Source organism: Zonotrichia leucophrys, chromosome 5, assembly GCF_028769735.1.
Source record: "Zonotrichia leucophrys gambelii isolate GWCS_2022_RI chromosome 5, RI_Zleu_2.0, whole genome shotgun sequence".
NCBI classification, from domain to species: Eukaryota; Metazoa; Chordata; class Aves; order Passeriformes; family Passerellidae; genus Zonotrichia; species Zonotrichia leucophrys.
In genome coordinates, this window is record NC_088175.1 from 34,204,546 (window position 1) to 34,223,935 (window position 19,390).

Here is a 19,390-nt window from a genome sequence, read left to right on the forward strand (position 1 = left end):
GACTTCTGTGAATAAGTATGGACTCGTGTGTTACTTTGAGTACCTTAACATCAAACTATTTTAGTTTCTATTTTCCTCAGATTAAAGATTAGTACCTAGAAGACCGAGAACCCTGTTCTGCCAATTGTACCTTGGTATTTCGATCATAACTGTCATGTAGCTGGAGATGTTTCCCCACTTTGCTTCCCAGGTCCATCCACTTTCCTTTGAACCATTTCACTGATGGCTTCTTCAGCAGGCTCTCACCGGCTACTTTGGCAGTGAATGTGATGTTTCCACCTTGTAGGAGAAGTAGATTAAAGTAAGATTATGAATTATGTTTATCAGTTGTATCACTGCTGTCACTCTGTACTTAGAGAGCTAGGGATAGTCAAGCAACAGGTACAGTTTACAAACTTCACTTGACCAACATGCACTCACCAACAGTAACTTCTCCATCCTGTGGTCGTGCCACAAAGAGCCCAATGGGGTCCAGAGGTTCTTCTGGGTGTGTCTCAGCTGATGAAACTGAAATAAACATCATAATTACTATTTAGACTTTTTTGCATCAAACTATATAGTGAGCTACTCAATTAATTTAAAAATTTCTCAGTGGATTTCTTCTGCCTCTGAGATTCTTTATTCTTTATGATCTGATTTCACCTACTGTCTCTGTCTCACATTAAGGAGTTCCTCTGGATGTTCTTCCCTTCTGCTAATAAACCAGACTTGATGTCAATGTTAATTCTCTATTACCTTCTGTGTTTTGGCTGCTTTCTGCTGGTGGAGCAGGTGACTCTGGGGCAGCTGGGGCTGGAGCAGCTTCTGCAGGAGTGACTGTCTCACTCTTTTCTGGAAATAAATGTAAGCCAAGATTAGAGAAAGTCTATTTCCTCTTTCTTTTTGAAGAAATTTTGCAAAAGAACAGCCTTTAATATATTTTAGGAAATGCAGAGAAATTAGCCGTTGTTTCCTAGAGTCTAGAGGATGTGCTGGAAGCAGAAGGGGCTCCCTGGAGCTGGATGATGAAGCTTTTTCTTTTGATGAGCTCAGAAACAACTGATGCCTGGTTTTGAAAATTCTATAGTCTTGATGTGTAGAAATTTGTCAGGTGATGAATAATGCTATTATTTGTTGCAAATGCCAGCAAACTAAAGTAACTATTGTCAGTTTCTAAACAGAAAAGGTAATGAAAAATTATGTAATTATTGTATTTGTAAACAGTTTGCTTATTAATGAGATTTTGTTTAACGATGCTGTTGGAATGTAACGTTACAAAGCCTATTGTTGTGGGCAGCTTGGAAAAAGCTCTAAACACTGCTAGTAAGCAATATGGAGAAAGCATTTTATAAATCCATCTGTAATGTCTTCCCCTGGCCTATGGAAGTTTGTATCCTCTCAATTAAACCATGACCTCAGAGACAAATTTAGGCAAATGCATTTGGCACAATGGAGAAGACAGAATTGTCTGAAAATGGAGTAGGAGTGAGCAACTGGAGCAGATGGAGGGAGGTAGAATTTCTTGAAATAGATCAGTTGCAGAAAGATATTTTTTTCTCTGTAGGTAGTGGAGCTGCTTCCAAATAATAATGGACAATCCAGTTACTCTGTGACATTACACACTCCACTGTGCTCCATAGCATTATTTGCAAGTTTTCTGCCTATAGCAGCCTCTGCATGGAACTAACCTGAAAGACAATGAGGAAAATATGATGAGTACTATATGGCCTAGTTTCCTTTCAGGATGAGATAGCAGGACCATATTTCTGCATGCTCTGACAGCTGTCAAGTTGCCCTAATCCATACCAGGATTTTCCCTCACACATAATCTGTCATGCCCTGTCTTTGCATATGGAACAGGACATCTTGAAGCATGTTAAATATTCCTCTATTTATTTTCAGCTGACCATAAGGTCTCACAAGGTCCCATCATGTTGCTAAAACAAACAGTGATAGCAAAGAAAAGGAAGTGATATAAACAATCTGAGTTTGAGGCTTTTCACCAAGTTGAAAATCAAAAAGTCAAATACCAGAAGTGGTAAATGGATGCAATTTTGGAGGGGAAAAAGGGATCTGGAAGGTCAAAATGTTTCCAAAAATGAGTGATTTCATCTATCCTAAGCGTCTTCAGATATTTTTTCATGAGAAAATTCCAGGGAGTTTGACTCTTTAAATTTATTCCCAGGAAAAGCCTGGGAAAGTTTTTGAAAATTCCATGTAACTGGTCTTTTAATGTGTACAAAGGTAGTAATAATGGGAGGTACATAATAATACAAAGGCTACTCTTCATATTCAAGCCCCTCTTGAAATACACATTTTTGGTAGCAGGAGATTTTTGAGACAATTTTGGGGAATGTATGAGCTTCTAGAAACATTACAGGATAACTTGTGTTTTGTCAATTGTTACAATTTTATATTTAAATTAAATAATTATAAGAAAATTTTGGTCCTAAGATCAAGCATTTCAGTTTCGTTCAGGGTGAGGGTTAGATTAGCTTTGCTTTGCTTTTCAGTAGTTAAGTGTAAAAGCCTGGCAGAATTCTGAAGATGTACATTGACATTTCCCCTATGATCTCTTCTCTGTGGACTTCTGACACCTGGAAAGAGGTGTCTTAGCCACTGGAAATGTATTCCTCAGCTTAATATGAATTAGCAGCTTCAAATAATTGGGCAAAACAGATGTATTGCTGGTAGAGACATTTTAGAGTGTTTATATAGGCTAATTTCCATGGGCTTTATTTGTGAATGTTGCATGTGGGACTAGAAATACTGATTAAACCAGAATTGCATAGGAAATGATGTACCTGGTTCCTTGACCTTGAGTTCAAATTTGACCTTGGAACTTCCAGCTATTACAGCATATGTCACATCATCTTCTTTTCCTACGTTATTGATTGTCAGTGAATGCTTGTTGCCTTCTGTCTTGATGACATATTTTTCACTTTCAGTAATTTCTGTGCCAGCTCGCTGCCATTTCACCTTGATGCCAGATTTTTCTGTCTCTGCTTCAAACACAGCTGTGTTTCCGGCTGTCACCTCTGTTGTCTTTGGCTTCTTGGTAAATGCAGAAACTAAAAAAAGAGAGAGGGCTCACTGAAATCTGTTTTGCAGTTGTGGCATATCTGGTATAGTCAGCTGTTGTGGCTGCAGCAGCTGCCTCCTTTCTCTCCCATCTGCCCATGCAAGTTATAAATTACAACACTCCCCAGAGAAGTTGTGGAATTGTCTTTGAGTTTATCAGGTTCTGTGTCTCACTGGGATGTCTTATCTCCTCTACATTGTCATGAAATAAAGTGAAATGGAGAGCAAAATCACCTCACTTTCTGTCTTCCTCTTTCTTTTTCCCCATATTGAGCTCTGGTTTTTCATAAGCGAATGTTTTGTTAGACAACAAGATGGCATAGAATATATTCTTACATATCTAGCTGTCTGCATTAATTTGCCATGCACTTTCATCTAGAATTATTAATTTTGTCCTGCTGCTTAATACAGTTATTACAGAGGATCAGGATTGGTTTTTCAAAAACACTGCACTTTGTGCAGTAACTTGTGCCCTAATAGACCACAAGGAATTAATGGTTCATCTTTAGTCCTTCTGTTTTGACTGATGAAGGCTTTAGTGGAAAGGAATTCACATTCCTATGATGAGCCTTTCATTCCAGCTATAAGGGTATAAATTGTTGTTTGTATTCAGAAGTTTACTTCAGCATTAAAAGTTGAAGTACTTTCCTACATGACACTCTACAACAATTACTTTCAAGGTGTAGATTAAAATATTTCCACAATGTGTCGAGAAACGCTTGGGAAGCTTATAAGGAGAATTAATGACATTATTAACATATAGGGTGAACAAGTGTAAACCAAACGATGTTTTACTTCACGTGCAATCAAAGTAGCACAGCAGATAGGGAACTGTAAACAAATAATGTATCATGATTTTCATCCATGGGTATCCTAATCTCTCTCAAGACTTGGTTTTAGTAAAGTAACTTGTTTTACTAATTTCTTTAACCTGATTTATTTATTTATTTATATTTCTTCATCTTTATTTGGAACCGAGTTTTTCATTTCATGTTCGTGTTTTTTGTCTTAATGAAATCTGTTATCATTTGCTAATTGCCATGAGCTATGTTGATGTGTAAAAATACCAGCAATTAACATTCTGATTCATACACTGCATGTTTTTTTGCGCATCATTCTGTCATCTTGCTATTGACTCACCCCTGTATAACTACATTTTATAAAATACTAGTCATTTCATCACATCTAATTTTATCAGTCACCTCTGTGGCAAATTGTCTATGGCTCTACTCCTCTGGCAGCCACAGGAACTCCTCCATACAACACAACAACGGTTATAATTAGCTTTGAACTTTTAGTTCTGCTTTATAAAAATGAAAGAAACATGGCATGAAAATGTTTTAAAAGAGAAAGCTTATATTCATGTTCAAACAGGTGCTTAAGTTCATCTAAATGGTATATTATTAAAAATACCACCTATTATTTTTATAAAATCTCTACTCCTGTAGCATGTCTTCAGACTGCATAATTTAGTTGACCTTAGTGGAGTTACCTCTGCAAAGATTTCATGGTCTTTAGCCATAACACAATTCATGCTTCTTGCATTGTTTTGCAAAGGATTTGAACCTTCTTAGGCATCAGTTAAAATATGAACTACAAACACTTTTAGAATTTAGTAAAGATTGAATTTTGCTTTTCTTCATTATATAGAAACCAAAATTACATATTTTAAATTTCTTTTTCTTCCTCCCCCTTTTAATATTTCTGATGAAAACATAATTTTAGTTTTCAATGACTCTAGAAAAGCCTTGAAAAACCTCCTGTTTTATTCTTCTGCATGGTTTCCTTCCCTGTTAAAAGTGTGGAAAATTTCCCCTGGCAGTGGAATGTTCCTGCATGTTTATAATTGAAGTTTTTTTTTCTAATCTGGTGCAATAGTTCCTTAAAAATTTAGTGCTTTGTAGAATACAGGACTTTGTACTGTAGTGTCCTACAGCGTGCTGCCTGTTACCAGCTGCACACCTTTAGATACCGTCCTGCACTTCTGTAAATGCCACAGCAGGGTGTGCGTTGGTGCAGTGTATCCTGAATAACTGCAGGAGAGTGCCTATACAGGTGCAGTGTATCCTGAATAACTGCAGGAGAGTGCCTATACACAGCAGGCAGGACATGCAGGATTCCAAAGGCCTGTGAAGGTGCCAGGCTGCTGCACAGTGGGGAGACAGGTCAGTTTGGGAGCCACTCTCTACTGGCTGGCTGGCTCCTATGATTCTACAGACAAAGCAGCAAAGAGGCATGTTTTCAGTCTTTGAGTGCTATTATCATCACTCTTCTATTTAAGCACAAAAGAACCTATAAATATATTAATTACCTAACAGCAAAGTGATTTGTAAAGGTTCCAGCCTACAGTGTCAGGGTTTCATGACACGCATACTTGCAAGTAACTCTGTGATCTGCTGCACACCCTGTGAAGTGATTAGGTTTCTTACATTTGTTTTGTAGATGACTCAACAAGAACAAAATTGTTGGTGAGAACACAGTGAGAAATCTCTACCACTACACAACATTTCTGGCTTTAGGAAATCTAAACACATGTGCAGAAGTTTATATGTAAGACTCCTTTTATTCCCTCCCATCTTTCCTGCCAAAAGACACTTTAGTTCCAACTTAAATGATTGTGAATTTTTCTGGTAAGTACAGAATTGGAAAAGCCCAAAATCTCCCATGAAAACAGAGGCCCTCAAGAGCAGCTGCTGTGCACCCACTTTTTCACTGGTAAAGGAGGCTCAGGTTTTAAATGAGTATTTTTCCTGTGGTTGCGATGCAGTCAGGGGCAGTGTCCGGAGTGCCTTCTCTCTACCCAGCTTTTCTTTCATCTTTCACTGCTCTTTTTGCAAAGGAAAACTAAAGATGTAGGCCTGGAGATTTTACAGGAAATTACTTTGCTGCAGAAGAGAGATTGCTGAAGAAGCATCTGAAGAGAATACTGTATTTTTTCCTTTTGGGGAAGAAAAGGGGCTGCTTCAGAGGTTAAAGGGTTCAGTTATTCCCCACCCCTTCATTGTGGCTGCCACTTTAACTAACATGTAAATAAATCCAAGTTGACCAGAGGTTTTTTCTCATGCAGTTACACCAATGTAATTCAGGTATTTCCCCATTAGGAATACTCCTAAACAACACCATCCAAAACTTCTGGTCTGTCCTGAGAAACACACTTCTGCCATTCCCCATCTGACAATCTCTCTCACTGCAATGTTTGGCTTCTACCCAGATACATCCCTCTGAGTTCGATATATGCATCCCATACTCTAAACACTCTTGAATGTGACCACCACCATGAGGCAGTGGAAAACCCAATGACTGTGACACGTCCTGTGTGATGTTGTGGGGTGTGTCTGTCAGCCACTGACAGATCTCAGCCGCTGTCCTGTGTTTATCCAGACTGCAGGTGCCCATGAGTTGGGAGCCATAGGGCTGGGGCAGCTGATGTCCTCTGCTGCTCACTGTGTTACCTCTCTGATTCCTGGTATTGTGTAACCCAGCCACACAGGGGGACAGAAAAGTGACAGTAGCACTAGCACACCATGGCACTTCTGGAGAGAGCAGAGGGCCATGTGAGTTACCAGGGCTGATGAAGAGAGAAAGTGTTGAAGGTGCTCTGTGTGTTTATTGGGGATGGGGTTGGTGTTGCTGTGGGGATTTAATGAAGGGAGAGAAGAGGAACATGAAGCTAATAAAAGAAAATGAGCCTAGGGCCACTTTGCACTAACCCATTTTTCAACACTTCACCTCTCATAACCCAGGCCTTCCTAATCACTTCTAGCTTCCATAATGCAAACACACTCACATAATTTCTGAGTAACATAAACCAGCAGATTTTACCCCAGGCAGAAGAGGAAGCAGCTGTATGTGGTCTGCAGTTATCTTGCAGAAACTTTTTGGTGGTTAAGGCTGCAGCTACCAGAATTTGTATCCTCTAAAACTCTTGAAACACCTGGAGAGGTAACATCAGCCATACACTGTATTTGTTACACAAGTTTCAGCTTAACTGGTCAGTAATAAAAACCTTTGTTTGGAGATCTATGACCAGATTGAATTTTTAAAATTTACTGGTAGGTCTTTCAGTCAGGAGGATGAAGAAAAAAAAATACATTTGCTTTGCACCAAGTTAAACTAGAATAAAATAATTTGAGTTCCAAAACTAATTTTCCATAATAGTCACCTAAATAAAATAACAAATTTAGTCTGCCTTCATTCTGCTGCCTTTTATTAAATCTTGACACTAGCACCTTCATGCTTTCTCCTTTACTTTCTGACCTGCTTTGGAGCAATGTCTTTCTAACATCCATCATCAAACAAGTTTACTATTATGATTCAAGTCTTTTTCATACTCTCCTATGCAAACCCCAATAAATGGATAAGCTACTACCAGGGTCTCTATCTATTACACTAAAAATTATTTCCTTTGCTCTCTTGTTGAGCTATCAATCTGTTTACTGGACTTTTATTTTATGAGTGTTTTCAGGCAGAGACTGTTTTTCTGTTGTCTTTGTACAGCATTAAATTGTTAGTAGGTAGCTGCCAAGTACTGTTGTATCTCTAATAAGAATAAAAATTATTATTAGAAGCTAGAAGAGCAATTCTTAATTCATTATTGTCAGAAAAAATGGAGGTAAGGTGTACAGTAAAATAATGTTCAAATTACCAAAAGAATTTCATTTGCCAGCAACATTCTCTAAATAATCTGGCTTAGAGTCACAAGCATCAGCTGAAAGCCTATTCCTGAAATACTAGAATTTCAAAGTATGTGTGAACTATGTGAAATGAAAGTGAGCAAGAAATGTGTTTTCTACACAGAGTGGTAGAGGAGAATATGTGTTAGATGACATTTTCAGATTATATTTCTTCCTTTCTGAAATAAAACCTGTTAAACGTATAAATTCTTGAGGAGAATCTAATGTATCTGGTTGAATGCAGCTGCTAGAAACTACAACAGAAAGTTGTGATGAGTGAAATTAGAGAAAATAATCACAGGTTTCTCCCACAAAGCTGAGTTATCTTATTGCACGTTCTCTGTACTTCAGAGGATGTTAAAATATGTATTGGTCAATATATTTAAATAATATTACAAAAGCAGTATTAGCTTTTGGAATTCTTTAATTTGTTAAGACTTCATGTTGAAAATTGACTTTTGCATGCTCTTGGCATCTAGTTTTGCTTCTATGTCATTTGCTCTTCCATTGAGTTAAAAGCCCAACTGAGGATAAGCAGAGTTCAGTAATGGAGCTTGTAAATTCCTTTCTGAGGAACTATATAAAGATGCTGCACATTCCTCAGTCAGGACCTAAGTGGCTTCTTGCAATTACAAGCTTAATCATTCCATGATCCAGAAGCTATTGAAAGACTCAATCTTATCATTCCTTGCCTACTTCAGCAGCTGAGATTGCAAATTCCTGCAGCATGAGCAACGGGCGAGGAATAGTTTCACTAATCAGTCACCTCTCTCTCCATGCATCCATCCCACTTGCTGTAAAAGGGGCATAATAATGTTCAGCTTGGTTTGAATCTTAACTTGCACAAGAGGAAACTATGTCTGTATGAATTTAGGTTTTTTTCTGCATTCCTGTGGTGCATAGAAGTTTGTTGCAGTACTTTGTTCTGCTAGGTGCTTGCAAATGTGAAAGAATGATCTCATATTCAAGCTAAAATTATGTGGTTTACTCTTCATTATGCAATTATTATTATTATTATAATTGTTATTTTTAGTAGTATTGAAACCTCTGTTTACTTACAAGTTATTTGTAAATTTTTGATGAAATTTCCTAATCAGAACTGCAAAATCTTGACTCCTCAATCTATAAAATATGTGAGTAAAAGCTGACTGATCTTCAGAGAAGGTGAGTAATATAGACTTCTCCTTTCCCAGCTATAATAAGCACATACTTCCCATTAAGTCCCATTTATCTACTAAATTTGGTGTTTAAAAAGTCAACTATTTCCTCCTGATGTCATAAAATATTTTTAGGGAAATGGTTGGGGTTTTTTTAACATTTCTGAATTTTCAGAACAAAAAAATGATCAAAATTTTCAAAATAGTGATCTTTTGAACATAGATACACTATGAAATGTTTAAATCAAAGGGATAAAAACATAAAGTTTCTGCAACAGAAACCTGCAAAGAGTGGTGCTTTTCAAAGTTTGATTGTTTGCTCTCATACAAAACTCTTACAGGTCTTATAAATTCTGTTTCTCTTGTGGATTTTCTAGAAGGTTAGGACAGTTCTTTTGTCATTCTTGAAATAAGTAGGGAAGTGCTTTATCCTGAAGTATTTTAGTTGGGCATTTGAAAGTGAAAGAATGTCTGTTGGAAAATCTAATTCACCACACCATTTTAAGTTTAATGGTTTATACAATTATTTTGGTCTTTTGGTGGGATTTTGCGAGGGGGGGGTTGGTGGATGGGGTTTTTTGTTTATTTGGGTGGTTTTTGGGTGTTTTTTGGTTGTTGTTGTTAATTTCTTTTTACATGTTAAAAGCCCTGTTAAAACAGCAGATATAAGCAGAGTATCTCTGATCATTCTTTGACATGAAGAATTTTCTTGTGCCTATACACCAGATGCACAAATTTCAGTAGTACAGACTAGGGACTTCTTTGGGCTCTTCAGTAATGTGGCTACATGGTGTGTGAAAGGCAGGAATTGTGATTTATCCAAGTATGAATTGCCCAATGGTTATTTGGCCCTCCCGAGATGGTGCTCAGCATTATCCCATCTTGAAATGGCTTGAACTGTATAAACAACATGAAATAGAAAACCAAAGGGATTAGTGTCTCCTGGGAGACTGAGAAGATCCTCTCTAAAAGTTGTGGGGCATGTGACTGGTTCTGTCTCAGTCAGAGTGTGTAACAAGAGCTTTTCCTCCCCCTGCTGTGATAATCCCAGTGTTTGGTCTGGTTTGTTCATAAGAACTGTGTAGGACTAGTGATGTTAGACACCTGTTAGATTTCTCTGGAGAAATAAGTTGGGATAGAATTTCTCTTCACCATTAGCCAGCAAAACCGGGCATATTCACAAACAGAGACATTGCCTCTCCCCCACGGAGAATGGAAATGTTAATTTAAAGGCAGTTAAACAATTAGAAATCAGAAGTCACAATGCAAGGTGTCACTGTCAAATTTTGCCTACTCTGTTGTATTTCTTTTTGTCTGCATTCACAACAATTAAACATTTCAATAAAACATAAAAATCGCGTGACTTTAAAACCAGAATATAAGTATGATTTTCTCATTTTTGAGGTGATGACTGAAACTTTGCAGCTTATATTTTCAAGTTTTTGTCTACAATTACAGGATCTAATATATATTTCTTTTTTATATACAAATCTACACTCATTAGAAAAGGCAGCCTGGTGAATATGAAATGATTGATGTTATATTTGTAATACAATGTAAGGATTGCTGACACCACTGTTGCTTTAGGGTTATCACACAGAGGGAACACAAAGAATCTTGTTGGAGTTAACCATGCTTTGATGCTTGGCAGGTGGTAATGGGGGAGCCTCTGGGTGTGTAATGGGTCTGCCTCTGGTAGTGGCTGATTTCAAGTATTTTGGTCAAATGAAGGTTCTTAGCAAGTTCTCCTTTTGTTATTGTGACAATAGGAGATTGTCTCAGTGGCCAAACTAAGAGCAGACCAATCCTGCTCAGGCCTTTGCAAAGCACAAAGGCCATTATTAATAAGTCTCCACAGCTGGCACTGGCTAACTCTGGAAACTGCACATTTCTAAAAACATGTGCACCTTGTACTGTACATTCAGGTTGTGGTGATTCTGGATGTGCACTGGCATCAATGAAGTGACAGCTCTAAAGTGGAGAATCCCAGATTTAGTACAAATTTCTCCAGGCCTGACTATTGAGCATGTTCACGCTTGACAAACAATCATAAGTTCAGCTTCTGTCAGCTTTTTTTTCCAAACTTGTGGATGCAAAGTGCTCCTGAGGCATCTTCCTCTGCAGGTGTCCTAAGTTAGCTGCCTTTTCCTTTTCTTCCCAGGCTCTCTTCCTCCTACAACGCCAAATTCATTGCACCTTGCACCCCATTCTAGGCCTCCTCTATGTGGGCAGCATCTGAGTGATTCCTTATTTGAAGATTTTTAATTAAAACATTCATAAGTTTGAAATAGTTTCCTGGCATTTTTCTCTGTGGCCCTGTGACCTTGGCTTCCTGAAAAAGGCTAGTTATCATCTGGCTCAAGGGGAAAGGATGAAGGAGGAAAAGGAAAAGAAATTGCCATGTGTTCTTCACAGTACAATTTTGCCTTTTTTTCCTAGAGTTCTATTTCAGTGGTTGAAAGAAACAGAAAGAATAAACTCTGACCAGGCTCTGTTTGCTTTCATTTTCACAGAGATTTCATTCACAATACATACCATCAAATTTTGCCAATAATACTTCTACAAATTGTCAGGGGGAAAAAACCCAAACCCAAAGTAAAAGCAGGAGTGATTATACTATTTAGCTGTCCAAGAGAGAGACTACAAGACTTTATTTTTTTTTCAGAGTCCTAAAGGTGACTAGGAAAGGAAATGAGAAATTAAGCGCATCTGAGAATTAAATGGTTTCACCTCTATTTTTTCCTTATCCAAAGTCTCTTGAGAAAATTCTGTGGCTGAGGGTTATCAAAGCAGTTAGTGATTTCTCTTCAAGATCACTCAGTATCTCTTACATTTATAACTTAATAATTTTTTTTCCCTATTTATTTTTTTTTCCTTTGAGGCATCTAATTTCTCTAGCATACATAATCTACTCACACTTTCCCTGTCAGGCTGTTCTCAGTTTTGTCTCAGTTATGATCCTTACCTGTTTTCTTTACGGGCTCTGGCATCCTCCCTTTGTTTCTGGTGGAGCTCCCAGCTGTATCTAGAAGGCAGGGTATGAATCACACAGGAATGGGACTGCAGGGCTTTTGAGACCCCCTAAAGCCCCACGGGATGGAAGCCCCCATCCTGCTCCTCCCCCTTGATCCCCCCCTGTTGTCGGCTACGGCACCTTATCAGCAGCAGGGCACTTGACAGGCTACATCAGCTGGGATAAATATAGCCCGGTTCCAGGAGCCAGGGAGCTCAGGCCACCCAAGGCTGGCTACCACTGCTCTGGTGCTATAAACCAGAGCACAGTGTGATGCTGCACATGCCTGCAGAGCGTTTTCTGGCTCCAGGCATGTACTGCATGGAGCATTCCAGCACTGCCATGTTTACAGCACATGCAGCAAACTAGATCTGAGGGTTACATCTCCTGTGTGCTGGTTCCTGCTTACTCTAAGTGTGCATTTGCTTATATTCTTACCACTTATTTCAGGTTTTGTTTTTGTCATAAATGGGTCAGAGCTAAACAGCCCCTCACAAACTGGTTTTCTTGTTTCTTTTTTTAGCTTTTCAACCGAAGACTGTATTTGTAGAACTAACTGTGAACTTTAAGGAAAGAACTTTCTTTTGCAGAGACACTTACACAATACTGACATTTGCAGTCACAAGTAGAAAGCATGACACTACTTAAATAGTTTTAGTCCTCCCTCCCCATCCACCCACTAGATCCACAGCATACGTTTCTTGATAACTAGCAAGTTTTTTTTCTTCTTCTTTTAAATATCATTTTAAAAATAGTTACAAGGTTCTGTTTTATGCCACTAGAAGTTTCAATTTTGCTTAATCATGTAGAAAAGATCTGGGGGAAAATCTCACTAGAAAATTATTCTTGTATGGCCATTTCATGCTCCAATCATTGCTTCTTATTTATTCCTATATTTAGCAAAATATAGGAAAAAAATTATATATATATATATATATATATATATATATATATGAAAAAATATAATATATATATAGTAAAAAATATATACAAAAATATATATATTAAGATTTTGCATATTCATATGCATATTATTTAGCATATTCATATAGGGCAAAATAGTAACTGTGGACAATCATTCTTTTATTATCATGATGGTTTATCAATTTTGAGTTTTAAGCTTTACCAAAAAACTCTGGAGGCCAAACATTGAGCATATTTTAGCCACCACTTGTATTGACAAAATAATTAAAAAAAAAAAAAAGAAAAAAGGTGTGGTTTCCACTTTCCCCCCCCAGCTTTACTCTCCTGTAAAAAACCTTATTTTTAAATGATTTAATATTTTGGGATGGAGTTCAGAATAGACCAGTGTGCAAGCAGCTCATCAGTCACTGTACTCTGTGTCTGTCTTTCACATCTAACTCTCTCAGCAGGCTGATGCAAGAATCACAGCTGATACTTCTCCTGATTTGGGGCCAAACACCTCCTCCCCTTCCCTTGAAGCAATTTTTAATGGATGAGTGAGGGAGATGGGCAGGATGCCGCCTGTGTTTAATTTCCATTGCCTGGTTTCTAGTGGAGCACAAGTTACCATGATATGTATTTGGCTACTATCCTGTGCCTGTGATATTTCACTGGGAGTCAAGAAATTTCCTTTGGCTATTTGCTTTGCCTTGAAACCTTTCAAAGGGCTTAGGTCTCACTTCTTCCCCAAAATGAAACACAGCTATTTAATCTGGTACAGGGAAATGATCCTAACCCAATAAAAACTTGGCAGATTTTGTGACTTTTAATGTTATTTAAAGTAATATTTCAAATATATTGCTATGTTCAAGACTGGGAAAAATGAATGTTTTGTCTGCTATTACGCATTGGGTTACCAGGTGGCAGCATTGTTGTAATAGTAAACTTTTTCTAGCATTTTCTATATTACATTACATTACATTATATTATTTGACTACTTTTAATAGCAAAACTGCTATGCAAATGAAATGTATAATTTCAAGGGCTACCCTGACCCAAAACTACACAGTTGATTGTGATAACTACTTTGTAGTGCACTGCAATGCTAGATAATTGTTTAGCAAGTGTGTGAAGTTTCTCCTGTGTTCAAATGAAACTAATGTACAATAACAGTGAAGCAACATGTAATAAATGTCTCAGGGCCTGTGCTTAAAAAGTGAGTGAGAGGGAAAATTCTCCCTTGTCAGAAGAATTACTCTGAAATTATTGCTCTGTGCTTCAGACAGTGTCTTTCACCACATAATTCAAAATCAAGTTCAAAAATGACAGAAATTGGTGCCCTGCCATGACATGCTGTGCAATTTTGGATAGCTGCACCATGGCTTATACAGAGAAAACCAAGAATTTATTATTAATAGCCAAAGTTAACAGCACCTCCTTCTAAAAAGACTACACAACTTCTTATTAAAAATCTATGTGTTTGGGTGCTTGTGACTCTGCTCAAATTTTGGTATCCAGACAGAAAGTCTATATATTACTTTTCTATTTTGGACTTCTTTTCCTGGTAGTTTCTGTCATGCCATTTAATTTCTTGTCTCTATTTCTGTTTATTTGTTTCTCTGCCTTTTGTTTTGTGTCATCAAATTACCACCTCCTCAGTGGCTCTGTTTCTGAGGACAAGGCAGTAAAATTTCCTCAGTGGCTGCAGATTTGCTGGTGGGAATGGTGGGACAGCTGAGGTGGCTCAGTGCAGAGCACAGGCCCAGCAGGACTCATCCACTGAAGTGCTCATAGAATCATGGAATATCCTGAGCTGGAAGGGATCCACAAGGTTCATCAAATCCAGCTCCTGACTTTGCACAGGACAGCCCCAGTACCCACACCAGGTCCCTGAGGGCATTGTCCAAACATTCCTTGAACTGTGGCAGGTTCCTGCTGTGACTTTCCTCTAAGTTCTGTTCTAGCGCCCACCCACCCTCTGGGTGAAGAATCTATTCCCAATATCCAGTCTAATCCTCACTGTTTCCTTTGAGTTTTTGAATCACAGTGCTGGTGTGTACAGTGCAAAGCCACTTGACCTTTCTGACAGAACTTGAGTTTACAGGGATTTAGGAGATTTGGGTAATGCTTATTTGAGCTTTCCTCTGCACAACCATTTTGTATCCCTACCCTTTGCACTCCATACTTGAGTTCTTTCTGTATATTTGACAGCAGCTTGCTTTCATTTCAGGGATGTTCTTTTAACTGACTTCACGCTAAACAACCTGAGTTACTGCATATTCTAGACTATGGGGAAAAATGCAGTCTCCATATGCTCAGTGAGAACTTTCTACATTTCATCCTCTGAAGAAGATTTTTTTGGGTCATTTAGGTCCAGTGCAGGGCTCAGCAGAGTTTTTTATGCATTTATGTCAGGGCTAATGTGGGACTTGGACTTAATCCAGACACCTAAAGTAAAAGCAAACAGCCTTTGTGTCCTGTGCTCCAAATATTATCTCCCTCAGACATATCAAAATAAAGGGGAGAACCAGCAGGGTTGGGGGGGCAAATAGTTGGTACTTCTGAGAGGGAAGGGATCACACCAATTTGAGTGGGAGGAGGAAATAAAAATGTGTGATTGAAGGGCGTGGATGGGGGGAGAAAATTGGTTTTTCTATGTAATATGGGAGGGATTTAAAACAGATTAGTGAAGGACAAGAATATTAGATGTGGAGCTGGAATAGAAATGGGGCGAAGGGAAGAGAACTGGTGATAAGACTGAAACTGTAAGAGGATGTGGGATGGAACAACTATAAATGGCTGAACAAATAATTTGGAACTGAGAACCATTCACATAAAGAGAAGCTGACTGGAGGCACTTGTGAGAAAAGTTGGCCTGAGAGGAAGCAATGAACTAGCTGGGCAAAAGTTGAAAAGGGACACTGAGAATAAAGCAGTTGTAATCTACTAAATATGGAGGCATCTACTGGCTGAATTTAGGTATGGAGAAAAGCTGACCGAAGAGCTGGGAATTGGTAGCTCTGGTTAGCAGAGAAAGGAAAGCACAGTGTGGGTGAGTGGGAAAAAAGGGAAGAGGGAATATCTAGAGAAGAAATCTAAAATTATGTTTCTGAAAGCAGACACCCAAAACTCAGAAACATCGGTAAATCTAAAAGAACCCAAACTGATTTGTATACGCAAATGCCCAGCTCAGCACCCAAACATTCTTCACTTTGCATAAGGCAGAGGAATTGAAGCATTCTGCACAGAGGCACCAGTGGTCAAAGGGCTTCTTATACCTAAAGCACTGCTGCTCTGCTGCTGGGTAGTTAAAACAGAAGCTCAGAGGGAGCCCTTAAGGCGCAGAAACTGCATTCCTTCCTACCACAAAGCCGCTTCCCCAATCCTTTGCATAACCTTGGTCTCCCCAATACCTCCTCCCACCCTTCTTTCTCCTCCTCCACCTCCTGCTAACCCTTATCTGCTCCACCACATCCTCATTCCCCTGCTGTCCATAGACTGCTCTGCTCATTCTCACGTACTGCTTTGACTCCCCAGTAGCAAAAAGCAACCCTGTGGGGAACCTAAGGCATGAAGGAGGATGTGGCTGGATGAGTGGAGAGAATGGAAAGAAACACAGAATGGAAAGAAAGTTGCCCTGAAAAACCTGATCTAATAGGCCTGCTTTGAGTAGGGGTTTGGATGGGGTGACCTCCAAACATCCCTTCCAACCCAGGTTCCTCTGCGTGCTGATGTGAGGTGTTCAGCTAAGGCAGACACGGGTGAGTTATGAGTGAGGAAATGAGAAAGAACATCTCAGCCTACTGCTGTTTCCATGCTCTCTGGAGGACATTCACATTCCCCAGCTCTTGGAATAGGACTGATTATTTGGTTTATATACAGACCTCTCTAATAGCACAGGCTCAGCTGAGCCAACTGAATTGCAATGTGCAAATTTTTTAGAGAAGAAAGGTGAAATTTGGTGAAGTTTTAGCTACTGTCACAGTTTCTTTAAAGAGCAAGCTCTTTATCTACTTAACTGTAATATATAAGTGGCTTCATTACAGTAGCATTTTTATTACCGGCACTACATGTTTAGTGTTTTAAATATATGGGTATGCAAAACTATGTAAATCTCATTTGAGTGTTTCTTAGAAGAAGAAAAGGTGGCAAGATAGCAAGGTAACCCACCAAATAAATTAGAAATAAATGCAAAATCTTGGATTTGGTACCACAGTCTGTGTCATACCATAGTCTTTTCTATCCATAATCCATACCTTTTAAATACATAAGTGTGGGATTTCCATTGAGAACATACTGTTCATGGCATTCTCAAAGGAAAAATGCTCATTGTGTTGCCATCAGCAATAAAGACACTGCTGTGAATTTACAATGTGCAGCTACAGTACAGGGAAAATTTTGAATAACAGTAAAAATACACTGAATTGAACTGTCATGTGGTATATGTACTAGTTATGAAGCTGTCAATATAGTTTGAATTAAGCTCGATGATAATGAAGAGAATTTTGTTGTGTGGAGGTCTAAATGAGGGAGGAAAAAAGTAGAAAGAAATGGAAGGAAGTCAAAGAGATTATGTGATACAAATAAACTAAGACAAAAGGCTTACTGAGGAAAAGAATCCTGGCAATGTACAGAGCCTAAGCCGTGTTGTAGTCATAAGTGAAGACAAACATGGATTGTAAGATTCTGTCAGTGTGTGAATCTTGAAATGAGGGTATAGAGATAAAATTTCATGAAGGAGGAGACCAAAAACCTCCATCAGATATATTGGGATGTGTGTATATCCATTTTTTAGGAAGTTTGGAGGACTCAATAAATGTGGGCTTTCAGGCAGAAAATAAATAAAAACACCTTTATCTGCAGTTCTGTCTGGTTCAGGTGAGTAGTAGCTTACATCTAGAAATGTCTAAAACTCTCTTTGACTGAGTAGAATTTAAAAATACATGCTACCACTGTAAATTATTATAAGCATATTATCTGTATAGCCAGTGCAGTTTTTCTAACTTTGATGCCTCTGATGTACAGCTAGAGGGAGTCTACTACATTGTAAGCGCAGTTCAGTATTTTGAATTTTGCTCACTGGTTGTTTCCTGAATAATCTTTCCAAAAGAATTGATTAAGAACCACTCAGTGGCTAATAAAGCTGATTTTTAAAGCAGGCTGCAAAGGGCCAAATACAAGTTGAATATCCAGTTGAAGTATGAACATTTGCTTTGAAAGAGGATTGATGATCTCTAAGAGCAGTGGGCTGCAAAATGTTCCGATGAACTTGTCCTAATCATGGGTCATCTCTCCAAATAATAACCCCCCCTGACCTTTTTTGATCACATCTCCCTGTCTAGTACTTGGCCACCTTCACAGAAAGCAGCTCCTCTGTAATTTTGCAGAACCTGTGATTTAGTCATATTCATTTTGGTATTTTTGTCTAAAACAGCCAAAGAGCTTCTGTGTTTGCATGTGCAGCTGAATGGCAATAATTCAGCTTGCCTAGACTGCCTAGTGTCCCGAGCAGTTGGATTGTGTAGCAGACAAACAGTACTCTGGCAGAGAAGCACCATCATTTGGTCTCTTTCACAGCTGCAACACATGATTATTCACTCTTTATGCCACAGATGAAAAACCTAACCAGAAACAGATGGGGAGCGAATATTTTTAGAAACAGAATTTCAAAGCATTAACAAGAGGAAGAGAAAAAGTTTTCAGCTTTGGAGATAAAATTTTAAGCCTTCTGGTTAAAGTATATTCAATATTACTTTTAAAAATATTTTTTTGCTAATTCTACTATTCCCTCAGGATAACTTTCTCAGAACCTTCAATTTCCATGTTTCTTGTGGTCAAAACCAGTGTAAAATGCAAATTATTTAATTCAAGTATAAGTAGTTGCTCTAAATTAGCATTTTAAAGTAATGTACACACTCAAATAGCTCATTTAAAAGTTCTTGTTGTTTGTTTGAAAGCTTACTTTAATTTTGTATTATTTCTCCAGCATCTAATAAGGTTTTGTGCAAGACTTGCTAGGGAAATGGAAAAATAGGTCTCATAGATCTTAGAAAGCTTTTTGGTAAGCTTGAAATGGCTTTTGTGATATCCTAAGCATCTCCACAATTAACTCATCAGTTGGCTCTTTTCAGTTATCACAGTTTTCCTGCAAGAGGAAATGATCCTTCTCCTTCAAATTACAGTGTCAGAGAAGGATCGGTTCTTCTTTTGAAGCTGTGTTTGTGATAAAGATGTTTTTATGAAGAGAGGAATTATTACTCTAGTTTTCTTGAATATCAAGTCTGCAAGTCTGATGAGTGAAAATGTCTTTAATCTCTTTTTAATTCCAGGCCAGCAGTGCCAAACATCATCAGTACCAAGCAGAGAAGTCCTGAGTATGTAGCTCAGCAAGAAGGAACCTTAATTGTGTCAGTGCTCTAGTCTTCTGAGAGCTGCCTTCAACAGCTTCCATCCTGAAACTTCAAATTGGATGCAGATGGAATTATCCAAGCCTAATCCAGTGAGTATTACACTACTTCCTATAGGAAGTAAATTCTTCCAGTACAATTTTAGAAATAAAATGTCTTCTTAATTTGACTCATCCT

General features: G+C 38.3%; 1 protein-coding gene across 1 annotated transcript in view; it reads right to left on the reverse strand.

The window, feature by feature from the left end:
- The window catches only part of MYBPC3 (myosin binding protein C3), a 60,651-nt gene extending 48,750 nt beyond the window's left edge, over nucleotides 1-11,901 (reverse strand). Inside the window, exons 1-5 of the mRNA XM_064713831.1 lie at nucleotides 11,856-11,901; nucleotides 2,784-3,050; nucleotides 736-831; nucleotides 421-507; nucleotides 131-279 (exon numbers count right to left, since the gene is read on the reverse strand). Of these exons, the coding sequence (XP_064569901.1) occupies nucleotides 131-279; nucleotides 421-507; nucleotides 736-831; nucleotides 2,784-3,050; nucleotides 11,856-11,880 (624 nt within the window). The 5' untranslated portion in view covers nucleotides 11,881-11,901. The remainder of the gene's footprint in view (nucleotides 1-130; nucleotides 280-420; nucleotides 508-735; nucleotides 832-2,783; nucleotides 3,051-11,855) is intronic.
- Nucleotides 11,902-19,390: the final 7,489 nt, after the last annotated feature.